Here is a 24,469-nt window from a genome sequence, read left to right on the forward strand (position 1 = left end):
TGATACCATCAGATCAGACCCAGGCCTCCTGGGAAGTAGAGAAGGCAGGCAGGCAGGCTAGGCTGCCCTAGCCAAAAGCTTCAAGGATCTTAGAAAAGCAACACCGCGCTTATGTCTTTTTCCTGCTTCAGTCTCTCAGCTAAACTGCTTCCAGCTTTCAATTAAACTCCGCCTCCAATTCTCTGAGACCACCCATAGCCCCAGTTTGATTATTTCAGAGGTTATTTTATTTTATTTTATTTTATTGTTTCCCTTTTTGGTTTGGGTCTCTCCCCCCCCCCGCCTTTTAAATCAGCACTGCAAAGCGTCAAGCTCCACCTCCAAAGAAAAAAAAAAAACCAGCCCGGATCTGGATGTTTCCGTCCTCTCTTGCTTTACTCTTCTTTTGCTTGATGGTTTTGATTTTGGATGCAGACGCTGCAGGAACACGATAACAAGCAGAAGTGGTGGAGGATTCAGAGAGATGATGGGAGAAGATGGAAAGACTTAGAAACTGCAGTGATGAGATCCTTAGATCTCTAGGTTTTTGAAGATGTCTTGGTGCCTCAGGTAAGCCACGCTTCTGTATCCCCCAACCTTTCCCTCTTGTGTTTATATGTTAGTTTCAGCGCCACAATAAATTTCCGACATTTTTGTAGCTGAGAAAGAGCCTGAAGATAAAGAAGGAGGACAATATCACCAATGAATTACATTTGGGCCTTTAGCTTCAAAAGTGATATTTCGTCCAGTCAACACTAAACTATTCCAATCTTCCTCAGGTTTTGATTTTCTTGTGTTGAAGCTGATCTGTTGCCTTGTGACTTAGCTGTCGTCCCCTGTTAAAGGTTTCTTCCCACCCCATGTTTCTTTCTGATCCCACCTGGAAAGGAGAGTTGCAGAGATTCCTAGAAGTCTGATAGGAGAAGAGAAGGAAACGGATCTCCTGGAGGAGATTTCAAAGCAAATCAACAAATGGATAAAAATCAAATAAATAAAAAACAAATGGATTAAAAAAGACCTCCGATGTCCTTTCCAGCTCTTTTCTGATTGGTCAATCAGGGTTGACTTCTTATTATGAAGTAAAGGCAAGGCAGGGGACAAACCAGTACTTTGCTACATTTGAAAGTCCCCACCCTTTGCAGATTGGTGTGTTATAATCTGGCTTTCTATCAGTCATTCTTACTATAAAGTCTCCATCAATTTTAGTAACCCAGTTATATTTGTTATCTTGTGGAAAATAAACTTCTGTTGAAATGCAGATAATATTTTGAACACGAACGACTTATTTCCCTTTGGCACAGTCCCCAGTTTTCTTTCTCTGCTCAGCTTTATTGGACTTCTTCAACTGCAAGGGATGACTATATTAATCAGCAGGAAGCCGGCAAAAAAAAACAACTCAACAGTACTTTCACACTACTTAATAAACTTGCTTAGTTTTGCACTGTTCACTAAATTAAATCCCCGGCTGTGCTTCCAAACCACAGGTTGGTGGGTGGAATTCCATCTCTTCTCTATTCTATTGCCTTTCACCAATCCATGAAGAGATTTTAAACATCCAGTTAATCCTCCCCTTCTCCCCCACCCCCATGAATTGGGAAAGAGGTGGTGCAGTGACTGCAGTGCTCATGTGGATTGGCGTGGGGGAGGGAACCTGGTTTGGAAGTCCAGAGTAGCTTTCTGACATTTGCTTCTTCCTCTCAATCTGCCCTGCAAGGATGTTGTGAACTCAGTAGCAGAAAGGTTCCACAGAAGCTGAGCTGTTTCTTGGACAGCAGCTTGCACTCTTTTGCAAAGAAGACATGGATTAAGCTGATGGGTTCGATGCTATTGTACATGAGGGAGGGGAGAGGGAATGTACAGGTAGGCCTTGTCTGTGCTGCTGGCCTTTCTGGCAAGCTTTCTAAAGGATAGGTTTGTCTTCCATTTCCTTTTACCGAATTTTCTTCCTTTCCTCTCTTTATTTTGCTACAAATGTCCCCAAAGCATTTCCTTCCCTGTTTGTCTTTTCTTTTTGCTTCTCCCCCTCTCTAGTGATGCCAGATACCTGGGAGTTTTGAAAGCACAGAAGGCAGGAGAGTATCAGAAATGAAAACAACAACAACAACAGGCCGTCCTGTTTCCAACTCATGCCTAAATGGACTTTGGTGGTGGATACATTTGGTAGCAAGAGTGTCTGGACGAAGCCCCAGTTATGTAGGAGATAACAACAAACCATTTCCAGAAACAGGGCAATATCCCATACACATTCACAGTTCTCTATAGGGATATCCACTTGTCTGAATGACATACTAATGTTCCAAAGGAAAGCTGCTCTACACCATTTCTTTCTCTCTCTCACACACACAAAGACAAAATTTTACTGGCAGCTGCAATAAACATTAATACGAGTATAGAACAAGTACTTATAAGAGAGCACCTCTTACTCCATTTTGAGACAATCACAGAGATCTACAAATGATTCCTGTTTGCAAGGATGCACATGGGAATGCTTTCTAGGCTTCAGCCTTTTTCTCTCCTGGCTCTGACAAAGCTAGTAAGGCTTTTTGGATGTCCTTGATTCCTCTTGATGATATCCCTCTTTCCTCTGTTTATTTTCCATCTTCTTCCAACCCTAACGCACCTCCTGCCCTCTCTTTCCTGCCCAGGAGATTCCATCTCATTTCTCTAACAGGCAAGCCTAAGCAGTGGCTAACATGCAGCCCAGACATGTGGGATTCCCCCCCCCCTCCTTTCTCCTCTATATTCCATTTGATCTCCAGCTTTCTCATCAGGCTAAGGAAATTCACAAAGCTTTTGTGTCAGAGAGACGGGTGGGGTTAGATATGGAAAATTGGCCAGCGGGGTAGCCTGGCTAATGTTAACAATTGTTTGATGGAGTGGAGAGGCCTATCAAGCCACAGTGTCATGCAAATATTAAATGCACGTACAGTACAGAATGAATTTCCACCCCCATACAAGAAAGGAATCAGTGAGCCTCACAGCTTTAAGATTGGTATGTTCCATCCTTCTTTATTAATATGTTCCAGTCCGATTTGCCTTCCTTTCCCCTCCACTCCCCAGTCTACAAAGAAGCAGCATATGGGGTGGGGGGGAGGGGAAACATGTGGGGGTGGGTGAGAAATTAAAGGTTGACTTGTTTAGATGCTTAAATCAAGGCATTTTCAAAATGGCTGGAGAGCTTTTTATTTTTGCATTGTTTAATTCTGCACTTGCTGGTTTTCCTTTGGCTTTTTACTTCACACTGCTGTTGCTTTTATCCTATCCAAATTACAAAGCTGATTTAGTAAGAATTTCTCATTGTTATTTACATTTTATGTTTTCAATAAGCCTTTATCCCACAAAGTTTCTATGAAACCTGTACTCGGGAATTATTTTCCATTGGTTTCTAAGTTTTGATACAGTGCTAGAGTTTGCAGGAAACTTTAAAAAAAAACTTTTAATGTTAATCTTTTCCCAGTCACTAAGTTGTTTTTTTTAGTGTTATACAGTTATGGCACTTTGTTATAAATAATGTAAGGACTTTTTTTACAATGGAAATGTAGGCTAGAAATATTGTAAAATAAGTAACTCTAGATTATTTGATAGCCTGTCCAAACTCTAATAAATAAAGCATATAATAGAGATTCTCCCTCTCTCTCTTTCACACACACACATATACATATTAATCCTTTAAAGAATTCCTAAGTATTCACATACTTATGTAATTGTTTACAAGAAAATTCAGTGGAAAACCACACTACTTGGACAGGTAACATTCCGTGCGCCTTTGGCGTCTAGTCATGCCGGCCACATGACCACGGAGATGTCCTCGGACAAGCGCTGGCTCTTCGGCTTTGAAATGGAGATGAGCACCGGCCCCTAGAGTTGGAAACAACTATCACGCATGTGCGGGGGAACCTTTACCTTTACCTTTACGTATAATTGTTTACAAGAAAATTCAGTGGAAAACCACACTACTTGGACAGGTACCACCATCTGGGCAGGCAGAAATTGATGGTAGATTTCAGCAGGTATGCATAAAAAAGTGTATTTACAGCATTTAAACTATAGATTACCCTCCTTTGCTGTATTTGAAGTTTTTTTAAAAAAAAACAGATTAAAGAAGAAAAAAACCCTATAAATAGAGAACAGCCTGTTGCAAGTGCCTGTCAATGATCAGCCTCTAGGCTGAAGCTTCCTGATGGGAAAACTATTGATTATTTGTTACATTTATGTCTTTCTGTATCCTCTTTTTGGGGACATGTGAGGCCACCGTTCATCCCAGACATAGAGTGTTTACAGCCTCAAGGTCAGATACAGACCTACGGTTTTTTTCTAAAATTTTTGGCTAGAAATGGTACCCTTATCGTCATGCATAAACCACTTTGTAGGATTATTTTCAGTCCATTGGGGCCACAAACAAGTGAAATGAATCTAATGCAACCTTTATATTGAGGCCATCTCCTAATATAAAGCATCAACCAGAGCTTCTACCTAGTAAACCTTTTTTTTTAAAAAAAACTGTAAAATTTTGACAATAAATTGTTTTATAATTGTAATTTATTTTTCAGTGTTAAGAAACAAATTTCATTCAAAAATATAGGAGAAGTAATTGTTAGTATGGCATTACAAGAGTTGGCCTGTCATGTCAGATAAGCAGAATTGCTAATAGGCCTCCAGCTGCATTTTATGCCAACACTGATGCCTAAGAATGTATTTTTGGAGATGCATTTTCAAACAAAGCAGGATTTGATCTGTTTCCTGAATTGGGGCGGAGTTGCTAATTTTTTTTTTTTTGCTTTATTTCTCCATATTCTGGAGTGCATTGAAAGACTCAGTTATGGTTTTTATGTACTCCCTCTTTCTCTTTGTGTGTGTTGATCCCTTTACAGATTGACTTCATCATGTCTTCCTCCAAGCTCCAAGATGCAGATGAAATATTTGGTAAGTACTGTATGCCTTTCCATCTTCATGCCATCTGTCTTCGATCCAGTGACTACTTCCTTAGCAGAAATATATGAATCCTACTGAGATCCTTGTTGCAGACAATATTCTGATATCAAGGCTGGAAGGGCAAAAGAGATGCATGAAGTTACTCCAAACCCACATAATTTCCAACTTCCACTCCCAGATGTGCAGGAACATAGGTTTTCAGTGAGAGGGAACAAGTTGGGGCAAATGACATCTACGTGCAAATGCAGAGATTTGCATAACTGTTTCAGCTATCAGAATGTAGGCATGCCATGGAATCATTTGTACAATGATATCAGAGGGTGTGTGCTGTCCTTTCAGGCACCATTGCAATTTGCTGAAGATGGCACTGTTTACGAGTTGGTGTGGTGGGGAAACTCATAGCATATGATTTGCATATGCTTAGAGATATTCTCACCATATATCCACTTCATAGAGTCATTTAAAGTTTATGCCAAATTCAGACTGGCAATGGTTTTTCTTGCAGCAGAAGTTTATGAAGAAATCTGGGACCAGCAAGTTGATCGTTAAGTGAAACGATCACTAAGTGAAACCATGACTGGGTTTACAAACTTAATTTTGCTGTATAGATCTATGAAGGTCATAAATGCAAAAATTGGTCATAAAGCTACTTCTTCATCACCATTGTAAAACAAAGCAGTTGCTAAACAAGGATATCCTACATTTCGAGGAGGTTTGAGATGAACTGCATCTTTAAAGCAAAGTAGCACTTTTTCACTGAGGTGGAATCGCTATGACACTTTCCTCTCATATAGCCTAATAGTATTATACCTAGCCCAGGGGTCTGCAACATTGAGAACTTTAAGACTTGTGGACTTTAGCTCCCAGAATTCCTCAGCCAGCATAGATTGCAGACCCCTGACCTAGTCCAATGTTGTCCAATTTGATTGGCAGAGGCTCAGCTTTGTGGGAGCCTTGCCAGAAGAGTTTCTGAAGACTGAATTTGGGCAAGATGTGGCTGATTTTTTGTTAGAATTCCACATCTCATTGTTTTTTTAGACCATGTTGCTTGATATGGCTTACCTATAATATTTAGCATGCATAATGGCCCTTCCTCCTATTTTTTCCACAACCACAACAGTATGAGATGGGCTGGACTGAGAGAAATTGACTGGCTCAACCAGCTAGCTTCCATGCCTATGGAAGGAGTAGAAATTATAGACTCTCAGTTCCTTGTTTACTATCTTAACCAGTACAACAAAATGGCTCTAATTTTTTGTGGCCCATTCTCCCAATAACTTTTGGGTCGGTATTCTCATAAAACAGCTCTCTTCCAAAATTCATGTGCTTCAATTCCTGACAGAATCATTGAACAACGGTGCACATTCAAAAATGTGCATAAGCATTCATTAGGCATTATAGAGCTATACAATTCTCATGATGTGGCCAATTATCTCCATGCTCAACTTAGGACATAGCTGGAAAGTAAAGAAACCAACCAGTACATTTTGATATTGTTGGTATGACCTTCTGTACTGCCTGCTGGGCATTTTCCATTTCTACTCTTTTCAATTCAGCAGGCTGGAGTTTGAGGGCAGAGGCAGAGAGATTGTGTTGGATTTTGGAGGGCACCTTTTAGTCTGTGACCCTGCCTGGAATTATAGCACCTAAAAACATAGATATGCAAGCCATCCAGAACTGGACTTAAGATGGGCAGCTGTACAAATAGTTTAAATATATACTCTCTCCTGGGTTGCAGGGGAGGGAACTTGCATATTTCCAAACAGGAATTTTTAATTAAAATTTCATAAAGTATATGAAACATTTTTTTGGAAACTCTCAAACCAGTGTAAACATTTTGGAGGACAAAAGGGCATAGCTCAGTTTAAACAAATAGAACTATTGCGGCTGGTAGAAGTTTTAAAAATATCTGTAATTAAAGTAACTAACAGGTTTTTGGTGAATTTCTGATCATTGGTTTAAAGGTCCTCTAATTTGGATCTGCTATTTTATAAATACATCTTGAACAAAATTAATATAATTTATGTTGAATTTAACAAGTTATAAAAACATTGTTCTGTCTTGATTCAAATCTGCAGTTGGTCACTATTATTCAATTAGTAGTCATGTCTGTGAGGCTTTGGCATCATAACTGAAAGACTTGATGCCAAGAATTAAAGATGTGATTGCAATATTGAATTAAACAAAGAACAGAATACAATCATTTCCAATTTTTGTAAAATAATCAGCTGCAACAATACCATTAAATCAACTCCAAGGGCCTTATTTAATTTCAAATCTTCAATTATTTAACCTACTTTCATTTTGGAGAATGTTCATTAACTCTGTGAATTTCTGGTAAAGGAATGATCTTAAGAATCTAAAATATAATCTAGTCTGTTTAGATCTCTGTATTAGGACATGTATAATTAAGCATAAAATGGTGCTGTGTTTTACTTCTTCAAAAAGTTCCTCCACCTCCATTTATATGCAACGTATTCATAGTTCTTCAGAGTTACAGGGATTGTGTTGAGCCTATATTTATTAAGGCTTGACAATAGCAGTTGAATTGCACATGGATGCAAACTGGCAAGTGTGGAAAGACAGACTGCCTGAGCAGAATAAGAGCACCTGTTCCCCTTCCTTCCTCCCTCTCCCTTCTTGGCCCTCCCACACCATCAGGACGACCCAGCAGCCAATCAAACCACACCTGTCAATCAAACCACAGCGTTTGGCAGGAGGCAAGAAGGAGGGAAGACAAGATAGGTGCCCCGAAGTACTGCCAGTACAGATCACACAAGGAAGAAGTAAATAAAAAGAGCCAAAAGAAAAAAAAAGTTAAAGAACGAAAATGTCCCATTGAGAAAAAGCAACAGGAAAGAAGGGAGTGGCTGAAAAACCTGGAGAGAGAAACATTTACGGTATTTCATTCAGACGGTCTGAAATAAAGGTTCTTCAGTCTGTTTCCTCAGATGGAGCAAAGATTCAGAAGAAGAGATGAATCAAGAAAAACAAACCAGGAATAAACAAAAAGAAAATATAAAGAAAAAATAAAGACTTTAACAGAAATTTTGTGGTTGTTAGCTGCAAAGTCGTGTCCGACCCATCGCGGCCCTATGGACAACGTTCCTCCAGGCCCTCCTGTCCTTTACCATCTTCTGGAGTCCATTTAATCTCACGCCTACTGCTTCAGTGACTCCATCCAGCCACCTCATTCTCTGTCGTCCCCTTCTTCTATTGCCCTCAATCTTTCCCGGCATTAGGCTCTTCTCCAGTGAGTCCTTCCTTCTCATCAGGTGGCCAAAGTATTTGAGTTTTTAACAGAAATAGAAAGCAGCAAATGAAAAAGAGCTGATAGAAAATAGTTAAAATAAAAAATAGCTTGACTATTAATTTCTACAATAATTATAGGCATTTATAATTTACAATTTCCTTTTCCTTCTATTTTAAGCTTTTCTTTTGTAAAGTACATCCCTGCCCCCCCCCATCTCCACTGAAAGAAAGTATAAAACTCAACCAACTGCCAAGTTTTCAGTGCTTTATAGCCATCGAGACCGTTCAATCTAGTTATTAGTTTGGTGTTTTTTTTAAAAAAAATCCATGACAGAAACTAACTCTAGTTCCTATAACAGAAGTTTACTGTAATACATTTCACAGGTTAAATATTTCCAAATGATCTTCAAGACCAGCTCAATGGAAAGTAAGCTAATGAAGTCCAACCACGAGGTGACAAAGGAATGAGAGATCTTTGCTAATATCTTCTGCTTCTGGAAAGGCTGCAATCGATGCACCAACTGAAGCTGGGTGAGGGTTGTCCTAGCCATGGCCTCCTCCTGTTCTTCCACATGAATCATAAATCTATCAGCACAGCTAGATTGCAAGTTTGCTCTGCCATGGGGAGTACAACTCCATTCAGAATCAAAGCTGGACCTGTGTGGGAGTCAGCTGGCTTTAGAATCAGCGACAACTCTGGCAGAGGTTGACCTGAGCTTGTTTCTCCCCCACCCACCCACCCATTCAGACCTTAGTAACAAGACTTTCTTTGTATTTACTGTTCAGCTCAGGATGGAGATACTGTATATAACTGCCTGCCATGATACTTCAGTGCTTGTGGATTTTTACTTTAGCAACTTCATGTAAATGTTGAAATTTGAAGACTTTTGATGTTACGCAGTCTTTAATCTGGATTACATTTAACTCCACTAAAAATTATTTTGCTTACTTTCCATCTTTGTGTCCTATGAGATTTACACATTGTTTTGTCTATAGACTAATCAAAGAGAGCTAGTCTTCGTAAGAATGCTTCTAGTTTTGACAATGTGCTTCTGTTGTCACTACTATAACTTTGGGAAAGTGGACATGAGATCCTACACAACACCAAACAGTCCTTCCTTCATTATTAGCTTTTTACTTCCTTCATCATTATATTTTTATTTCTATTTCTTACCCACCTGAAAGCTGCCTTAAAATTGGTGGATGTTAACATAATAATTTAATTAATGACACTCAGAATAAAGCTGAATTTTATTTAGCATGTTAAGCAAGTCCGGTTTACTCTTTCTGAGCCCATGTAACATATTCATACTCTGGCAAGAATACCACAATTTCACTCAGAATAAATCACATGAACCAAAATGAAGCTTGATTCTGCTTTTCTGCCTGCTTAGACTATACCTCAGTTAATGCAAATGACTTACACCTGCAAGTTAAGAGGCTGGCTCTCACTACCCTTGCCATATTGATGGCCTGGGTTTTTTTTTTTTTTTTGGTGATGATAGATTCAGAAAATCCAGTTGCATTAAGAGGAAAATGGGGCAAGGAATTGACTCATATCATTTGGCAGGGGATGAAAAAAATCTGTTCCTTGATTCTGTGTGAATGAGATATAGATAAACAGATTTTCCATTCTCTGCAAAAGTAATGCTTACATTAAGTTTATTCAAACATACCATTCCCTGGGGTACCAATATTTGAGAATTTTGCAATTTACATGGAATTCTCAGCATAGATTTAATTTTCTCACATCTGAAACTGATAGCGCAAGAATTCTCTGGCCAAGAATATTCATAAAGTCTAAATGTTAGTTTTCCAAAATTCAGCAGGTCCTATTTGTTTTTTATGCTCACTGCTGTTTGATATTTCATGCCCTTTAGTATTAAGGTTTCATATTTTTTATTCTGTGTGATAAATAGTAGCTAACTCAATACTCAAAAGATACCGGTACTCAGCTGTACATAGGACTATACAGTATATGTGGACACAGAGAAAAATCTCTGAGTGTGTACACAATTTATGTTATCTGAAATTAACCAGCTTACTTGATTCATTCAGTGCATGGAACGAAATAGTACCTAGGGAAAATGTTCTTGAAATGGTAGCTATATACAGCAAATGATGCAATTGTGTCTCTGCATGTGGGAGAGAATTTGAATACTTAAGAGCTCAGGCTGTGTGTGTGTGTGTGTGTGTGTGTGTGTGTATAAAAGAGGGGGAGAGAGATGTACAATGGTATTATTAATCTATGAATTGTACTGTATCCATGAATAGGAGCTACCCACAAATATGTGTGCAGTGTAACTCACCTGTCACTCTTCTTATCTGTTATAAAAACCACTTTGGGAGGATATGATGACTGATAACAGAGCAGCAGGAGCAAGATGCTTATTTCCTCAACAAAACGTTCAATAAGAAAGAATAAATGAAAGTATTTTTCTGAAATAATTAGGATGCAATTCATCACTTGCTTGCTTGTGAGTAGGCTCTGTTGAATCTTCTAGAAATAGAACAGTACAAAATAACAGAGTTGGAAGGGACCTTGGAGGTCATCTAATCCAACCCCCTGCTCAGGTAGGAAACCCTATTCCATTTCAGACGATTCTCTAGTCTCTTCTTAAAACTTCCAGTGATGGAGCATCCACAACTTCTGGAGACAAGTCGTTCTATTCAATATAGAATATGCATTTAGCACAAATGAATACTTGGGTGAGAAGATTGCATTGCCATCAGTGTTTATCAAAATCAGTTGACATCCAATTGATAGTGAAAGTCTATATTAGACAAGATTACTTATACAGCAATACCTATAGGATAGCATTTCAAAGGTGACTTTCTCAAAATTAGTAAATGTGGCATGTTGTGCATCAGTTCATTTAATTTCTCAAAAGAAGTACATTTTGAGATAAAATAGGTCTTGATTGTTCACCTTCTTCCATCTCTTTGGAATTAAAATGTAATGTCTATGTAGCTATATAACATACTTACCTATTCAGATTTTGTAGAATTGTACATCTTGGCAGCTCCAGCTTGTGTGGGCAATGGAATGCTGGGACATATAATTTAGCAATATTTGAAGGATTATAGGTCTTCCACCTCTTATCTTGCTTTTCTATTTTGAAAACAGTGTATATTGAGATAATTCCCATATGACTGGAATAGTGGGACAAAGCAGGCTGAAAGTTGTGATACATTTAATTAGCACATCTGATCTCAGATTCTACATTTTTTACTCAGGTGTAATGCTATCAATTCTGTGTCCATCTGGTGTCTTTTAATTCAGAAAGTTAACTTTTGTAGGGAAAATCCAACCTACACTCTAAGGCAGAGACTGATCTTTGGCCTTGAAAACATCATATATGTATCCTCATTCTAGCATAACCATTTCCATGAGGACAGAGTAAGAGATGCAGCTAAAGTCAAGTGCACCATATAGTGAATCTAATACACAACAGCTTGTCATCTGGATGTGACCTTGTGTGCAAGAAATCACTATAGGTGGGTGAGCATATGCTTGATGGAGAGCAAGTACCGGTAGGAAGTGTGGAGAAAATTGTCTTGTTGATGCCTTTGCTCAATGGTCAAGAATCTCCATGGAGACAGGGTCTGTAATAATCCATCAATCCCATAAGAAGCTGTTTAGTATAATTTGCCATCTCCAGCTTCCCATCGTATATTTATAAAAGAGGATGCTGAATGTCAGTGTGTTCCTCTCTTCTCTGAACACTCTTTCTGTATCTTCCCTCCCTTTTAACCCCTTCATTCCATTGCCGTCTTCTTTGCGCCTCTCCTGGCGGGGGGGCGATTCATTTGAACTGCCTTCCTCCCTTTCCTTCTCTTGGCTGCATTTTCCCTGAACGCTGTCTTGTACACTTGCTCCTTGTCTCTGTGCTGTTCTTACTTCTCTCTGCCTTTTCTTTATGATCCCTCCATTTCTCCCATTCTCTCCAACGCTCTTTTTTGCCTGCCCTCTCTTTCTGGTCCCTGCCCCATTCTGCTCCCCTTCCCGTTTCTCTCTTTCACTCCCAGATTTTAATGATGTGATTCCAGAGACCCAGAGGCTGGACAGTAGCTTACAGAAGGCCCGTGCCCAACTTTCAGCCAAGGGCAGGAGACAACGCCCCTCTCGGTCCCGCTTGAGAGACAGTGTCAGCTCAGCAGAAGGTGATGATATCTTGGACAAGAAGGTTGGTGCCCAGGTGCTATTCACTTATATTGCTCAAGAACTATTGGTGCAGCCATTTATCATATTTTATGCATTTTACACTAACAACATGGTTGTTTTGACTTCAGCTTAGCATGTTGAACTAATAATAAAACAAATACAGTGTACTCTTGATGTACCATTTAAAAGAGAAAAGGAATCAGATATTTTAAAAGTACTGTTTTATTATTATTATCTTTTTATTCTTTATAAAAACAAAAATGTGTTCAAAAATGATTATGAATGAACATATAATTACTGAAAATATACAGTTATTATTCAGTATAAATATTAGTAATAGCAATAGCATTTAGACATGTATGAACGAACAAACGAATGAATGAATGAACCTTTATTGTCAAAGTACAACCATGTATACATTGAGATTGGCTGAGCCTCCCTTCGTTGCCCCCCCCAACTCACAGGGCAACAAATCCACCATCTTATTACACCATGTGAGCTAATTGCACACAACACACCGGCCTTGCAATCAATCATACATAAAGTTATTTCCCGTTCAAGAGCCTGACAGCCCATGGATTGAAGCTGTTCTTCAGCCTGTTGCTACAGCTGGCTATACTCTTGTATCTCCTACCCGATGGTAGGAGAGTAAAGAGGTACTGACCAGGGTGTGAGTTGTCCCTGAGAACTTTCCTCACTCTTCCAAGGCAGGGAACCAGTTCACAATGCTTTACAGCCCTCTCTAAGCAGTTTACAGAGTCAGCATGTTGCCCCCAACCATCTGGGTCCTCATTTTACCAACCTCAGAAGGATGCAAGACTGAGTCAACTATGAGCCGGTGAGACTCGAACTGCCAAACTGCTGGCAGCCGGGAGTCTTCAGAATTAGCCTGCAGTACTGCATTCTAACTACTGTGCCAGCGCGGCTAAAAAGAGTGTATTAAATGAATTTATGATTTAAAGAAGTGCAAAGTATTGAATTTAATGGCAAAATCTCCACTGTATTCTTGTTTTAAAATGTTTTTAATAAGAAGAAAGGTCTGCTGTTTTTGCAAGGATGTCACGGTATGTATCCCAATTTTGAAATTGTTGTGGCTCACTATGGACACAACTGGATCGATAGCTAATTTTAGGATAATCTGTGTACATTTACAGAAAAGCTACTAGATGTGCTGAGTAGGAAAACCCCATGATCACTTTCTAGCTTCAACATCTTGAGCTGAATTAGAGCAGATATCATCTGGAGGAGCTATTATTTCACAGGTTTCATGGCTTTTAAAACAAGTTCCCAAACAGAACCTTTGTGTTCTGCAATCAGTTTCTCTACAGCTGATGGCCATATTCAAAAGGGAGAGGTTTTTCAATTTATTTAATATTTTTATATAGTTGACGGGGGAAATGGTTTTAATTTACAGATAATGAGCAATCAAGAAATGAAACAAGTTTCAAACATTAAGATACAACAGGCTTTAAAAGCCACATCACTATTTTAGCTGCCATTATTTGGTCCAGTGGTTAAAACACCAAGCTAAAAAAAGGAGACTATGAATTCTAGTCCCATCTTAATCAAGAAAACTGGCTGGGTGATTTTGGGCCAGTCACTTTCTCTCAGCTCAACTCACCTCACAGTACGGGAAAAATAGGAGAAGGAGGATCAGATATGTATGTTGCCTTGAGTTAATTATAAAAATAAAGACTGGTTAAATAAAATAAATTTACATTTTACCCGGGGTTTTCTTATATTTACCATCTACCATAGAATAAAGAAACTATTGCATACACATACACAAATATATGCATGCATTTGTGCACACATAATAGTTTATTTTGAACATTCGGTTCACACACACACACACACACACACACACACACACACAGAGAGAGAGGGAGAGGGAGAGAGAGAGAGAGAGAGAGAGAGAGAGAGAGAGAGAGAGAGAGAGAGAGAGAGAGAGAGAGAGAGAGAGAGAGAGAGAGAGAAGGATGGCGCAGGGGTGTCAAACTGCCAGCCCGCGGGACAGATGCTTCATGCTGAAACCGCACCCACCCCATTGCCAGCAATGGCAAAAAAGTCGCAATATGTTGCGACATGTCATGTGACATTGCAAGTTTCATACCCCTGGCCTAAAGAAACCAATGCTGGGAGGGGGGAATATAGATCTGCTGCTCCTCCCACCAGTCTTCCCAAGCATTTTTCCTGGATGCTCCCTTCTTAGAAAAAACAATACCACTATTCACTATCCAGTTGGCTGGCCCTCTATCCAATAGTCTTTTTACTGGAAGAGCTTCCAAACGATGCCGTATGAGACAGTCATGGTGGCTAGCTTTATAGCTGCTACAGCGATCATTTTGAGGTCCCCTTCCTGTCATTTCCAAAAGTGATATCCTATGTTGCAGTGACATTCTACTCTGAAGAAGTGCCTGTTTTAGGAGCAATGAGGCAACTATTTTGGGCAGCTCATGGTGCCTTAATCACAGTTTATAGCTTTAAGTAACTGTTTCCTTTGCTTAATCAAAGGGTTAGCTCAGAAGTAAATTTTGCTATATTCAGTAGGGATTGCACTCAGGATATAGATAGGCTTTTTAAAAAACCTTCATTCATTCATTTTATATACTTCTCTTTCAATATCCATCTGAACATTATCCAGAATGCCTAGTACTTAGAGCATGCTGGCTTTTGTTCAAGAAAATAGAGTGCTGTACTCTCTGCCAAAAACAATGAGTTAGATGATGATAAGACAATAATGATCAATATATAAAGAGAAAAAGAAAGGAAAGAATAGCAGTGATGGAAAGTAAGGATTGGCCCAGTTGGATTTTGACTACAATTGCCAGCTGGTTAAGAACATAATGATCATCTAATTTAGTTGAACAAATAATCCATTGGGTTGTGACAATGTCCTATGTGACCATTTCTTTTGCCATATGGGAAGCTATGTTATTAAAATATATCACCAGTTGCCAATTCTGCCAACAGCTGAAATGGATGTATTCAGACTATGTTCCCAGGATACCCAGAGACCTGAGAATTCTCAGAAGACACACTGAAAGTGCATAGTTTGGGAGAAGTTAATATGTTAGAAATGTATTTCTGAAATAAACTTCATGTTTCTTTCTATGTCTTTCTGAAGGGCACCCTCTCCCCTGGGTGTGCCTGGATGAGATTTGTTGGGATGTCTCTGAGATGAACCCATGCAACCTGATCTCCGCTTTCCTCTCCAGGTGGGCGAAGGCTGTGGAAGCCCAATCTATCACCTGAGATCCCCTCTTCATGACTCCCTCCATGCCTCATCATCTCTCCCTGGTTCCTCAGTCTTCACTCGCACCATTGAGTTTTCCTTTGATGCCTCAACAGTACAGAGGTCCCTGGAACAGGAAGAGGTTTCCTCCTCTCCTCTCATCCGCTACCGACCCCTGACCAACACCCCCTCCCAGGAGGGCTTAGGGAGCACGCCCACCAGCTCTTCTCCCAGGTCCTGTCCCAGCTCAGACAGCTCACCCATCTATGCACGAAGAGAGAGGCACAGTGAAGGTAACACCTGGCTTAAAACATTTGAAATTGGGGAAGGATGAAAGAAGAGCTAGAAATGCTATAACTGTGAAAAGCAAATTCAGCTCCTCTCAGACCAATTGGTTGCAAAGGATATTTGGGGTTTTGAGTTTAAACTGCTCTGGTTCTTGCCTGGATGTGAAAGAGAAGCAGGTATTGAAATGTCCTCCTTAGTACTGTTATTAGAAGATAACAGTTCTCTCCTTTCCATATAGTTACTCAGCTTACCTGATAATGTTAAGAGGGTCCCAGTCATCTGTCTCTAGTACCAAAAACACTTGAGTAAGCTCTAGCACCAATTAAAATGTTAACATTTTTTTAAACAATAAAAGTATTTGGAATTCCTCTCTCCAAGCGGAAGAAAACGCATATACATGCTGGATCCCTTGTGGTTATAATTACAGTTCTATCATATTATGAAATAGGGCAGGGGTAGGCAGGGGGTAGACAACCTTGGTTCTTTTATGACTCGTGGACTTCAACTCCCAGAATTCCTGAGCCAGCATAGCTCAGCATAGAAACCTCTCCCTTTCCCCTCAGCATGGCTGGCTCAGGAATTCTGTGAGATGAAGTCCACAAGTCATAAAAGAGCCAAGGTTGCCTACCCCTGAAATAGGGCGTAGCTAGGCTATTTTCAGTCTATATTCAGGTGCACCTGTCCCAAAATCTTTTCCCAAGATGCTGAAGGGCCTTTCTTGTTGGTGTCAAGGAAACTATATCTTACATTTTGATTGATTATTGGTTTATTTGTTAACATTATCTTCTGGATTTAATTGCATGTTTTGACATGAAATTGCTGGCTGCTGATGCTTTATTATGGCTGTACAAAAATATATTTAGTAAATGAAACAACTAACACATGGACATTTTGTATTTTAATTGTGGCCTCAGATCCTGTGGGGAGCAACATATCTCGCCCTATGGGAGATTGTAGGGGCAAAGTAATTGCCTTAAGCTTTGTATGTTCTTTTCACAAGAGCAAAATCTTCTCCAAATTAAAAAAGAAAAAGGAACAAATATATATGTGAACATACCCATTCTGCCATTGTCAAGATTTTATTGGCTAGGCAATCTGAGACTCTTGGATTTGCCCCCCTATGATTTTTTTTAGAATGCCACATTTAACTCTTTAAAGCTTCCCTTCCAACTCCTTCCCACAATTTTATTTTACTGCTCCCCTCTCATAGAAACTTGGGTTTGTTTTCAGTTATAACTTTCATTATATTATTTATTCTAGTTATATAATGTTCTCTAACAAGGATGAGGATGGTATAAAATCAGTCAATGAGCTAATCAATCAGTCATCACTTATCTTGATTGGCTCCAATGGGACGTGCCCAGGGCATTTTTTCTCATTGAACGCTCAGAACGGAGTTCCGGCACCTTTTTTGGATAGAACCTTGTAGGGTAGGCAAGGTGGGCTGTATGACGTGTGAGTTCCGGCACCTTTTTCTTTTACAAAAAAAGCACTGGATGTGCCAATTACAGAATGTCCAGCTATGAATGGCAGTTTCACAGGTAGAGAAGAGGAAAAAAGTGTTTTCTCAATGGTCTTCTAAGGAACTGTATCTTTCATTAGCTCTGAAGCTGGATATGCATATTGTGTAATGTCATAAAAAAGACTTTAGCTAACAGTTTCAAGTGAACACAGTCATTCTTCAAAGTAAAACACAGATGATGTTTTAGCACAATTGTGGCTTATTCAATAAATTATGAGTATACAAACTGTCTTGACACACTGTGTAAACCCAATCTGAATCACATGTGTGTGTGTGTGTTTTGCTATGCTTAAGTGTTATGCAGCAATGATTTCTTTAACATTTGCAAGACAAGAACAAGCACTTAATTCAAATTCACTTCAATAGATCCTATTAAATCTTCATATAGGCAAGATAGATTTATGCCTGAACATCTCATGGGACTTATTTCTGAAATGTAAATTCATTCAGAACTTAGGCTCAGAAACCTTTTTAACCAGATCCAGAGCAGCAGTAAGATGTACCTCCAAGCACATTCAAAAGAACCCTTTCTTAAATAGAATCTCTTGGAATAAAAGGCAGACTTTGAATGTCAGGTAGCTCAGTTGTACATTAGGTTGCTCATTTCTGAAATAGGCCACTGACTCCCTTGCCTCTTTTCCAGATGACAGCAGGGATACTAGTCCTCCAGAACTGGAAAGCCCCACAATTGGGCTTGACAAGAAAACACGCCGGAAGTTTCTGGATTTGGGGTGAGTCCTAGAGATTGGGCTTAGTAAGAAAAACAATGTACAGTATATGGCCCAATTTATTTTCTTGGAGTTTTCCATATGGTAATTTTTGCTCCTATCACTGTGAGGTATCAGGGGTTTACACAAATATTTCTGTATGCTTGTAATTGTGTTGCTTCTCTCTTGCAGGGTCACCCTCAGGAGAGCATCTTCTGGGAAAAGCAGAAAAGAGAAGGGAGGCAACCGTCTCTCTGTTGGTAATAGGTAAATGGTTAGGATTTCCCAAAGCTCTTCTCAGTTACATTCTTGTAGAGCCCTGAAAATAATCTGGAAGACCCAAACCCCTATCAAGGAACAATGCAGACGGCTCCCAAAATGGTATTCTTTAAGAGTACAGCTGTGTTTCTTTGTTCAACCACCTAGGAGAGGAGTTTCCACATCTAGAATTTCCCCCCTGGAATTTGTACATAAAAGACTGTAGAACAATTGATGACTGTGGATAGGCCTGTACTTTATTTGGAGCCTAACAGTTATACAGTCTTCTCCAATGACTAAAAATTAGTACCAGGTTTGTTAATATGAGGGTGATGGGCTTCCTTCTACTAATCTCAAAATCTTGACAAAGGCATCATTTTGCCACTTTTGAAACCAGCTCTGTTCATTTCTCAACATGGCTTAGCTGACACACAATAAGGGATGTACAAAATTTACCATTCTAGGAACAGAACATTCCAGATTGTCTTCCAAACCATAGAAATTCTGGAGGTGTGCTGGTTGTTTTTCAGAAGAAAATCTTCTGAGAAGAAAAAAAAAAGATTGTGATTCAGTCCCCACATTTTTTTTAGAAAGATGACTCATCAGATTTACTTCTCAAAAAGTAACAGACTCCAGAACAATTGGATCAATATGATCTGGAAGAAACATGGAACATTCTGGCATTCTCCAGAACATTCAATCGCTGGAACGGTACATTTTGCACATTCCAGCTCACAACTTCACTCAAGGAATGATGCATGTAAAATTCAACTCTCAGGGGAAAAAAAAGGAATAGAAAACTTACTGAGGCCCTTTTCCTTGTTACCTGTCTGACTTATGCAGGGAGTTGATGGAGGGTTCCAGCCGTTCCTTGGGATCGCCCTTCATGCCTTTTTCCTGGTTTACAGACAGCGGGAAAGGCTCAGCCTCTTCAGGCAGCACAGCTTCTCCTACCTCTTCCCCCAAGAACGAGGCCTTCAGCTGCAAGAAATCTGCCTCCCAGGTTTCAAAACCATGTATTGGCGGGGAGAGCTGGAACCTCATAGGGACTATCTGCCAGACTAGGTTAAAATGGGGTTGGATAAGTCCAGCATGTTGTGGGAACCAAAACATTGCCTTAGCACAGGGGTGTCAAACTCCATTTCATTGAGGGCCACATCAGCATTGCAGTTGCCCTCAGGGGGCCGGGTGGGTATGGCCAGGGTGGGCGTGGCCTACTGGGTGGGCGTGGCTAGAGTGCGGATGGCCTACTGGGTAGGCGTGGCCAGCTCTACATCGTTCGCATCAAGGGTGCCTATGGGGGCCTGGGCAGGAGTGGGACAGATCTGAGGGTCTCTGGCAGAAGGAGGGTCTCTGGGCCAGGGCCAAGGCAGTGGGGGCCGTTCCCTCACTGTTTCCAGGATGGCTTCACAGGCCGCATGAAACCACTTTGCGGGCCGGATCTGGCCCCCGGGCCTTGTGTTTGACATGTCTGCCTTAGCATATTGTGCGAATCAGGGCTTCATATTAAGTCATGAGACATTTTATTTCTTGGGGCACATCATGACATATGAACACAGCAGCTGTGTTTTATTTATCTTATGGGGATCCTGCCTTAGAGCTTATGCAATGAGGCTGTTCAATAACAGTACTGAATGGGAACAGGGAATGAAGAAGTGGATTTTTTATTTAAAATGTTTCGAAACCATCACTTTTTAAGAGAAAAGCAATTAGATGAGACAGCTCTCTGCTTTTGGCTTATGGGAAGTTTTGTTTTTTTTTACATTAAAAAATGAAGGGTGGACTTGGATAATTCCCCCCAGAAGTACAGGTAGTCCTTGACTTATGACCATAATTCAGCTCAAAATTTCTGTTGCTAAATGAAACGTGAAGTGAATTTTGCCAGCTTTTTATGTCCTTTCTTCTGCAGTTGTTAAGTTAGTAACATGGTTGTTAAAAAAGAATCTGGCTTCCCTACTGATTTTGCTTGTAAGAAGGTTGCAAAAGCCTTGGGACAATACAACTGTTCTAAATATGAACCAGTTGTCAGGCGTCCGAATCTTCATCATATATAACTACGGGGATGCTGCAGTGGTCGTAAGTGTGAAAAATGGTCACCTGTCATTTTTTCAATGCTGTTGTAATTTTGAACAGTGACTAAATGAACTGTTGCAAGTCAAGGACTACCTGTGCAAAATGTCAAGAGGTATGTTTGCTTTTCTTAGCAATTTTGTCATCCGCACCCTCTGTGCTTAAGGAGGTAGATACTGCTCTCAGCTTCTCTAATTCTGCTTTTTTTTTTTGCCAGGAATCCGCCCTAAGTGATGACTCCACCCCTCCCAGCAGCAGTCCTAAGACCTTGAGCATGGCTCTGCCAGAGACCAAGTGTTCCTATCCATACCATACACTGTCACAATCATCTGATGAGGTCAGTCCCCTAGTTTTCAAACTCTGTAGAATAATGCTGCAATTCCTCTTTTGCCTGTTCAACCTTCATGCTTCATGCAGACTAGACATTTATTTTTACAGTGCGTTGCTTTTGAGCACTGGATTCATCCCACCACAAGTCAGCCATTCAAGTTGCTATCTCCATTGAAACAAATGAATAAGTATTAATATACTAGTATGTTTAATATCACTTGGGTTATTAGAAACTACATGATTTAATTGGATGTCATTTCCAGCATAAAATGGTAATAAAAACTGAATAAAGAGAAGCAGAATTTATGGGAATTGGGCCATAGCCTGTGGTTATTCTCTGCATCCCACAGGGAGAGTTATCCCACTGATGTAATTAGTGTGATTATAACCTGTATGATGTTAAAAAAACGCAGAGACCTTATCTCTTTGCAATCATTCAGTGATGAAGGATGTACACTGCATATAATAATGGTGTGATGTTCTGCTGCAACCGAGTGAGGAGCAAATACAGGGACATTACACAAATAATCTAACCTTTAGCAATGTACTTGAAGTTGTATGATTAGAAAAAAAACCCTGGATAATTGCAAAGAGTGATCTTTCTTTTGTAATTGTAGAGTAAAAGATAACTTTGTAATTCAGCTTATATTTTCTGCAAAGGAAATCAGAAGCTGCTTGTTTAGATTTCCTTTTGTTCTTTCTTTCTGCACTTTTATCTTTATTTCTTTTTCTTTTCTCTATTTTCTGCCTTTACTTTCAATAGTTTGCATTTGTTTTTATTGATTAAAACTTTCAATAAAAATGATAAAATGAAAGGAAAAATGTATTTGAAGCTTGTACAGAACCCCATTCATCATGTCATGCATGCAAAAAAAAACATGAAAGAGAGGCATAATTGTGGGTACACAAATACCTTTTTGCATGTGTTGGGGTTTGGGGTTTTATTGATTCTGGATATGTGAAACTGTTGATAGTGAGGTTTATCTAAAGCATAGAATATTGATACATTACTGAAGAAGAATGAATATCAGTAGCTGCCATTATTACATTATCAACAACAAAGATAGCATAATTTCTACCACATTCTTCCATTAAAACATCTTGAAGTGGTGTAGATGGAGGCTTCCCTAGAAGGTTTTGATTGACAAGTGATGAACCACATGTCATGATAAAACATGTCAAGTGTGCAAGGGAGAGATTTCTATCAAGATGTTGTAGGACATCATTTTGATATAATTGTAGTTTGCTGTGGATGCCTGTGATTATAGAGAAAGCAAATAAGAATTTTCCAACAATTTTAAAAGGAGTTAAACTTTATGAAAAGTGCCCCCTCAAAATGGGTGACTAGCTATGGTGCCAGGAAGTTTAGACTTTGCATATGAAGCACAAGAATTACTGACAACATCAGATTCCACCTTCTTTCTCCTTCTTCCCCAACAAACAATCTTCCCTGAAGTTTCTGGATGAGCCTCTGAGTGCAGCTTCAATGTGGAGCAGCCAGAAAGTGGGGCAGTGGCTGGAGAGTTTGAACCTGGAACAGTACATGGCAGAATTTGCTGCTCAAGATGTGGATGGACAACAGTTGCTGCTCCTTGATGGAGCCAAGCTGAAGGTAAGGGAGAAGATTGATTCTCTGAAAATGGGCTTTTGAAAGATAGATAGATCCGTTTATGGAGATTGCAGATAAAATGCTGTTTGAAAAAAAAGAGGCCCTCTAGTTTAGTGGTGGTGAACCTATGGCACGTGTGCCAGAAGCAGCACGCTTCTGGCACATGTGGGCATGGGTACCATCGCCCCAGCCCTGCCTCCCCCCACAGCCACCTCCTCACCAGCAGCCCCCCCAGAGGAAAGTTGCCCCTGGGCGCAGCCCGCGAAGAGCAGCACAGCCAAGGACATGGCAGCCAGGCAGCAGGGCCAAGAGTCCGCCCTCGTGCCCCGTCGCGTGCAGTTGATGCTGCGGCGCGCGGGCGGAGGGCCTGGCTGCCATGGCACTGCAGGGCCACCTGGGCAATCTGTGGCGGGCCATGGAGGTGGTAGGTGGCCCTGTGGGTGGGTGGGGTGGGGGCAGACCAGGGGCAGGGACGGAGTGGGCAGGGCGGGGGGGCGTTTTTTGGGCACCTGGTGTCTAAAAGGTTCACCATCACTGCTCTAGTCCATATTTTTGGTTCTACAAGTATAAACTTAGCACTGATAGAACAAGTTGTGCTTTAGTAGAAAATGTTCAATATTTATGTAAGCACAGGTCTTAAATACAGGCACTTTTATTAGCGAGTGTTTCAAACATTTTTCTCTAAATGGATTCCAAGTTGACAAACTTTTAGAAAAAGATCTGGATTATGTAAACATCCAAGTCATATTTGAAATGCAAGGAATCACAGGAAGATAGCATTATTTACCAGATCAGATTCTTTATCCATCTAGCCTAGGATTGTCAATTTCAGATGCAGTCTACAAATCAATCCTTTTGCTGCTGAAGTATGGATTGTTTGTTGATTAGAAACCGCAGTAATTCAAGGGACCACAAGAATATGAACTGGGTTTCCTCTGCATGACTTGATTTTACAGCTATATCCTTCCTCCATCTCCACAGGCACTTGGTGTCGGCAACTCTCATGATCGGTCTCTTTTAAAAAGAAAGCTGAAGGAGCTGAATGCAGCTGTCGAGAAAGAGAAGAAAGCCCAGGAAAAGATGGAGAAGCAGAAAGAAAAGCAGAAAAAGAAAGAACAGGAACAGAGGAAGAGTTAAGCAAAGAAAAGGGGGGGGGGAATTACCATTTCCCAACATAGGCTTAGACCCCATTTTCCCCTATTCCTATGGGACATCTCTGGAATGAAGGGGATGGACATCAGCATCCAGGAAAAGGTAGAGCAAGATGCAGGCATGGTCCTACCAAAGGTTATGGGTTTGGGTGGGACATTGGGCGAAGCTGAACTTGCTCTGAGACTAGATAATGGTGACACCAGCAGTAGGAGCTTGGCACACCACCACTAATGTTGGATTGGCCACAAGGGACAGAAAAGACAAAGCTGATGCAAATAGTATCTTCTCTACTATGCCAGGACAATCCAACTGCACTTTCAGGGGATCAGCAAGACTCCCTCTGCCACTGGTGCAACGTGGAGGTGGGTGATGATGCCACCTCCCCAGCCCCTGCTCTGTGTAATACCTTCAGATGATATGGCTATATCTCTATATTTCCCTATTGATCTTACTCCTCTAGACAAAATTGCTCACCTCCAAGGCTTTGATGGGTTCACATTCTGTGTCAGTGAGATATCACGTCACATCCTCCTGCCGTTACCAGGGGAACATAGCTGCCTTGCAAAACACGGACAAGGGACACACAGACATGCATGCACACACATACACACACACTCTCAAAATGTAAGGTTGAGACAATTGCGTAACAGTTTCTTTTAGGGTCCCTTCTACCTCCCTCCCACTGCCTCAGGAGGCCAAAGCAGTCTTTGCCCATTCTTCACATATGCCTACAGAACGATATCACTGGGAGTGGATGGGTAGGTTGCTCACCACTTAAGATACCAAATTTATAGGGGAGGAGGAGCTTTAGATGCCTGGCAATATACAACAAAGAACCACGGTGGAATAAAAGAAATTTTGCATTGTCAGCTGGTTTTGTGCATTAAAGTTATTGCACAGATAAGTGGAAGGTCTCCTCCCCATTATTTCCTAATAGTCTCATGCTGCCAGGACTGCTTTAAGGTCATTT

General features: G+C 40.4%; 1 protein-coding gene across 1 annotated transcript; it reads left to right on the forward strand.

Annotated features, from left to right (window-relative positions):
- Positions 1 to 466: 466 nt before the first annotated feature.
- On the forward strand, positions 467 to 23,484 carry SAMD14 (sterile alpha motif domain containing 14; the record flags this gene model as incomplete). Its single annotated transcript, XM_083376925.1, has 10 exons — positions 467 to 549; positions 4,851 to 4,902; positions 12,193 to 12,350; positions 15,547 to 15,856; positions 18,017 to 18,104; positions 18,273 to 18,347; positions 19,182 to 19,341; positions 20,626 to 20,745; positions 22,195 to 22,350; positions 23,329 to 23,484. The coding sequence occupies exons 2-10, from the start codon at positions 4,863 to 4,865 to the stop codon at positions 23,482 to 23,484; spliced, it is 1,263 nt and encodes a 420-aa protein (XP_083233051.1). The 5' UTR covers positions 467 to 549; positions 4,851 to 4,862.
- Positions 23,485 to 24,469: the final 985 nt, after the last annotated feature.

This window comes from Vipera ursinii (genome assembly GCF_947247035.1).
Source record: "Vipera ursinii genome assembly, chromosome: Z".
NCBI lineage: Eukaryota > Metazoa > Chordata > Lepidosauria > Squamata > Viperidae > Vipera > Vipera ursinii.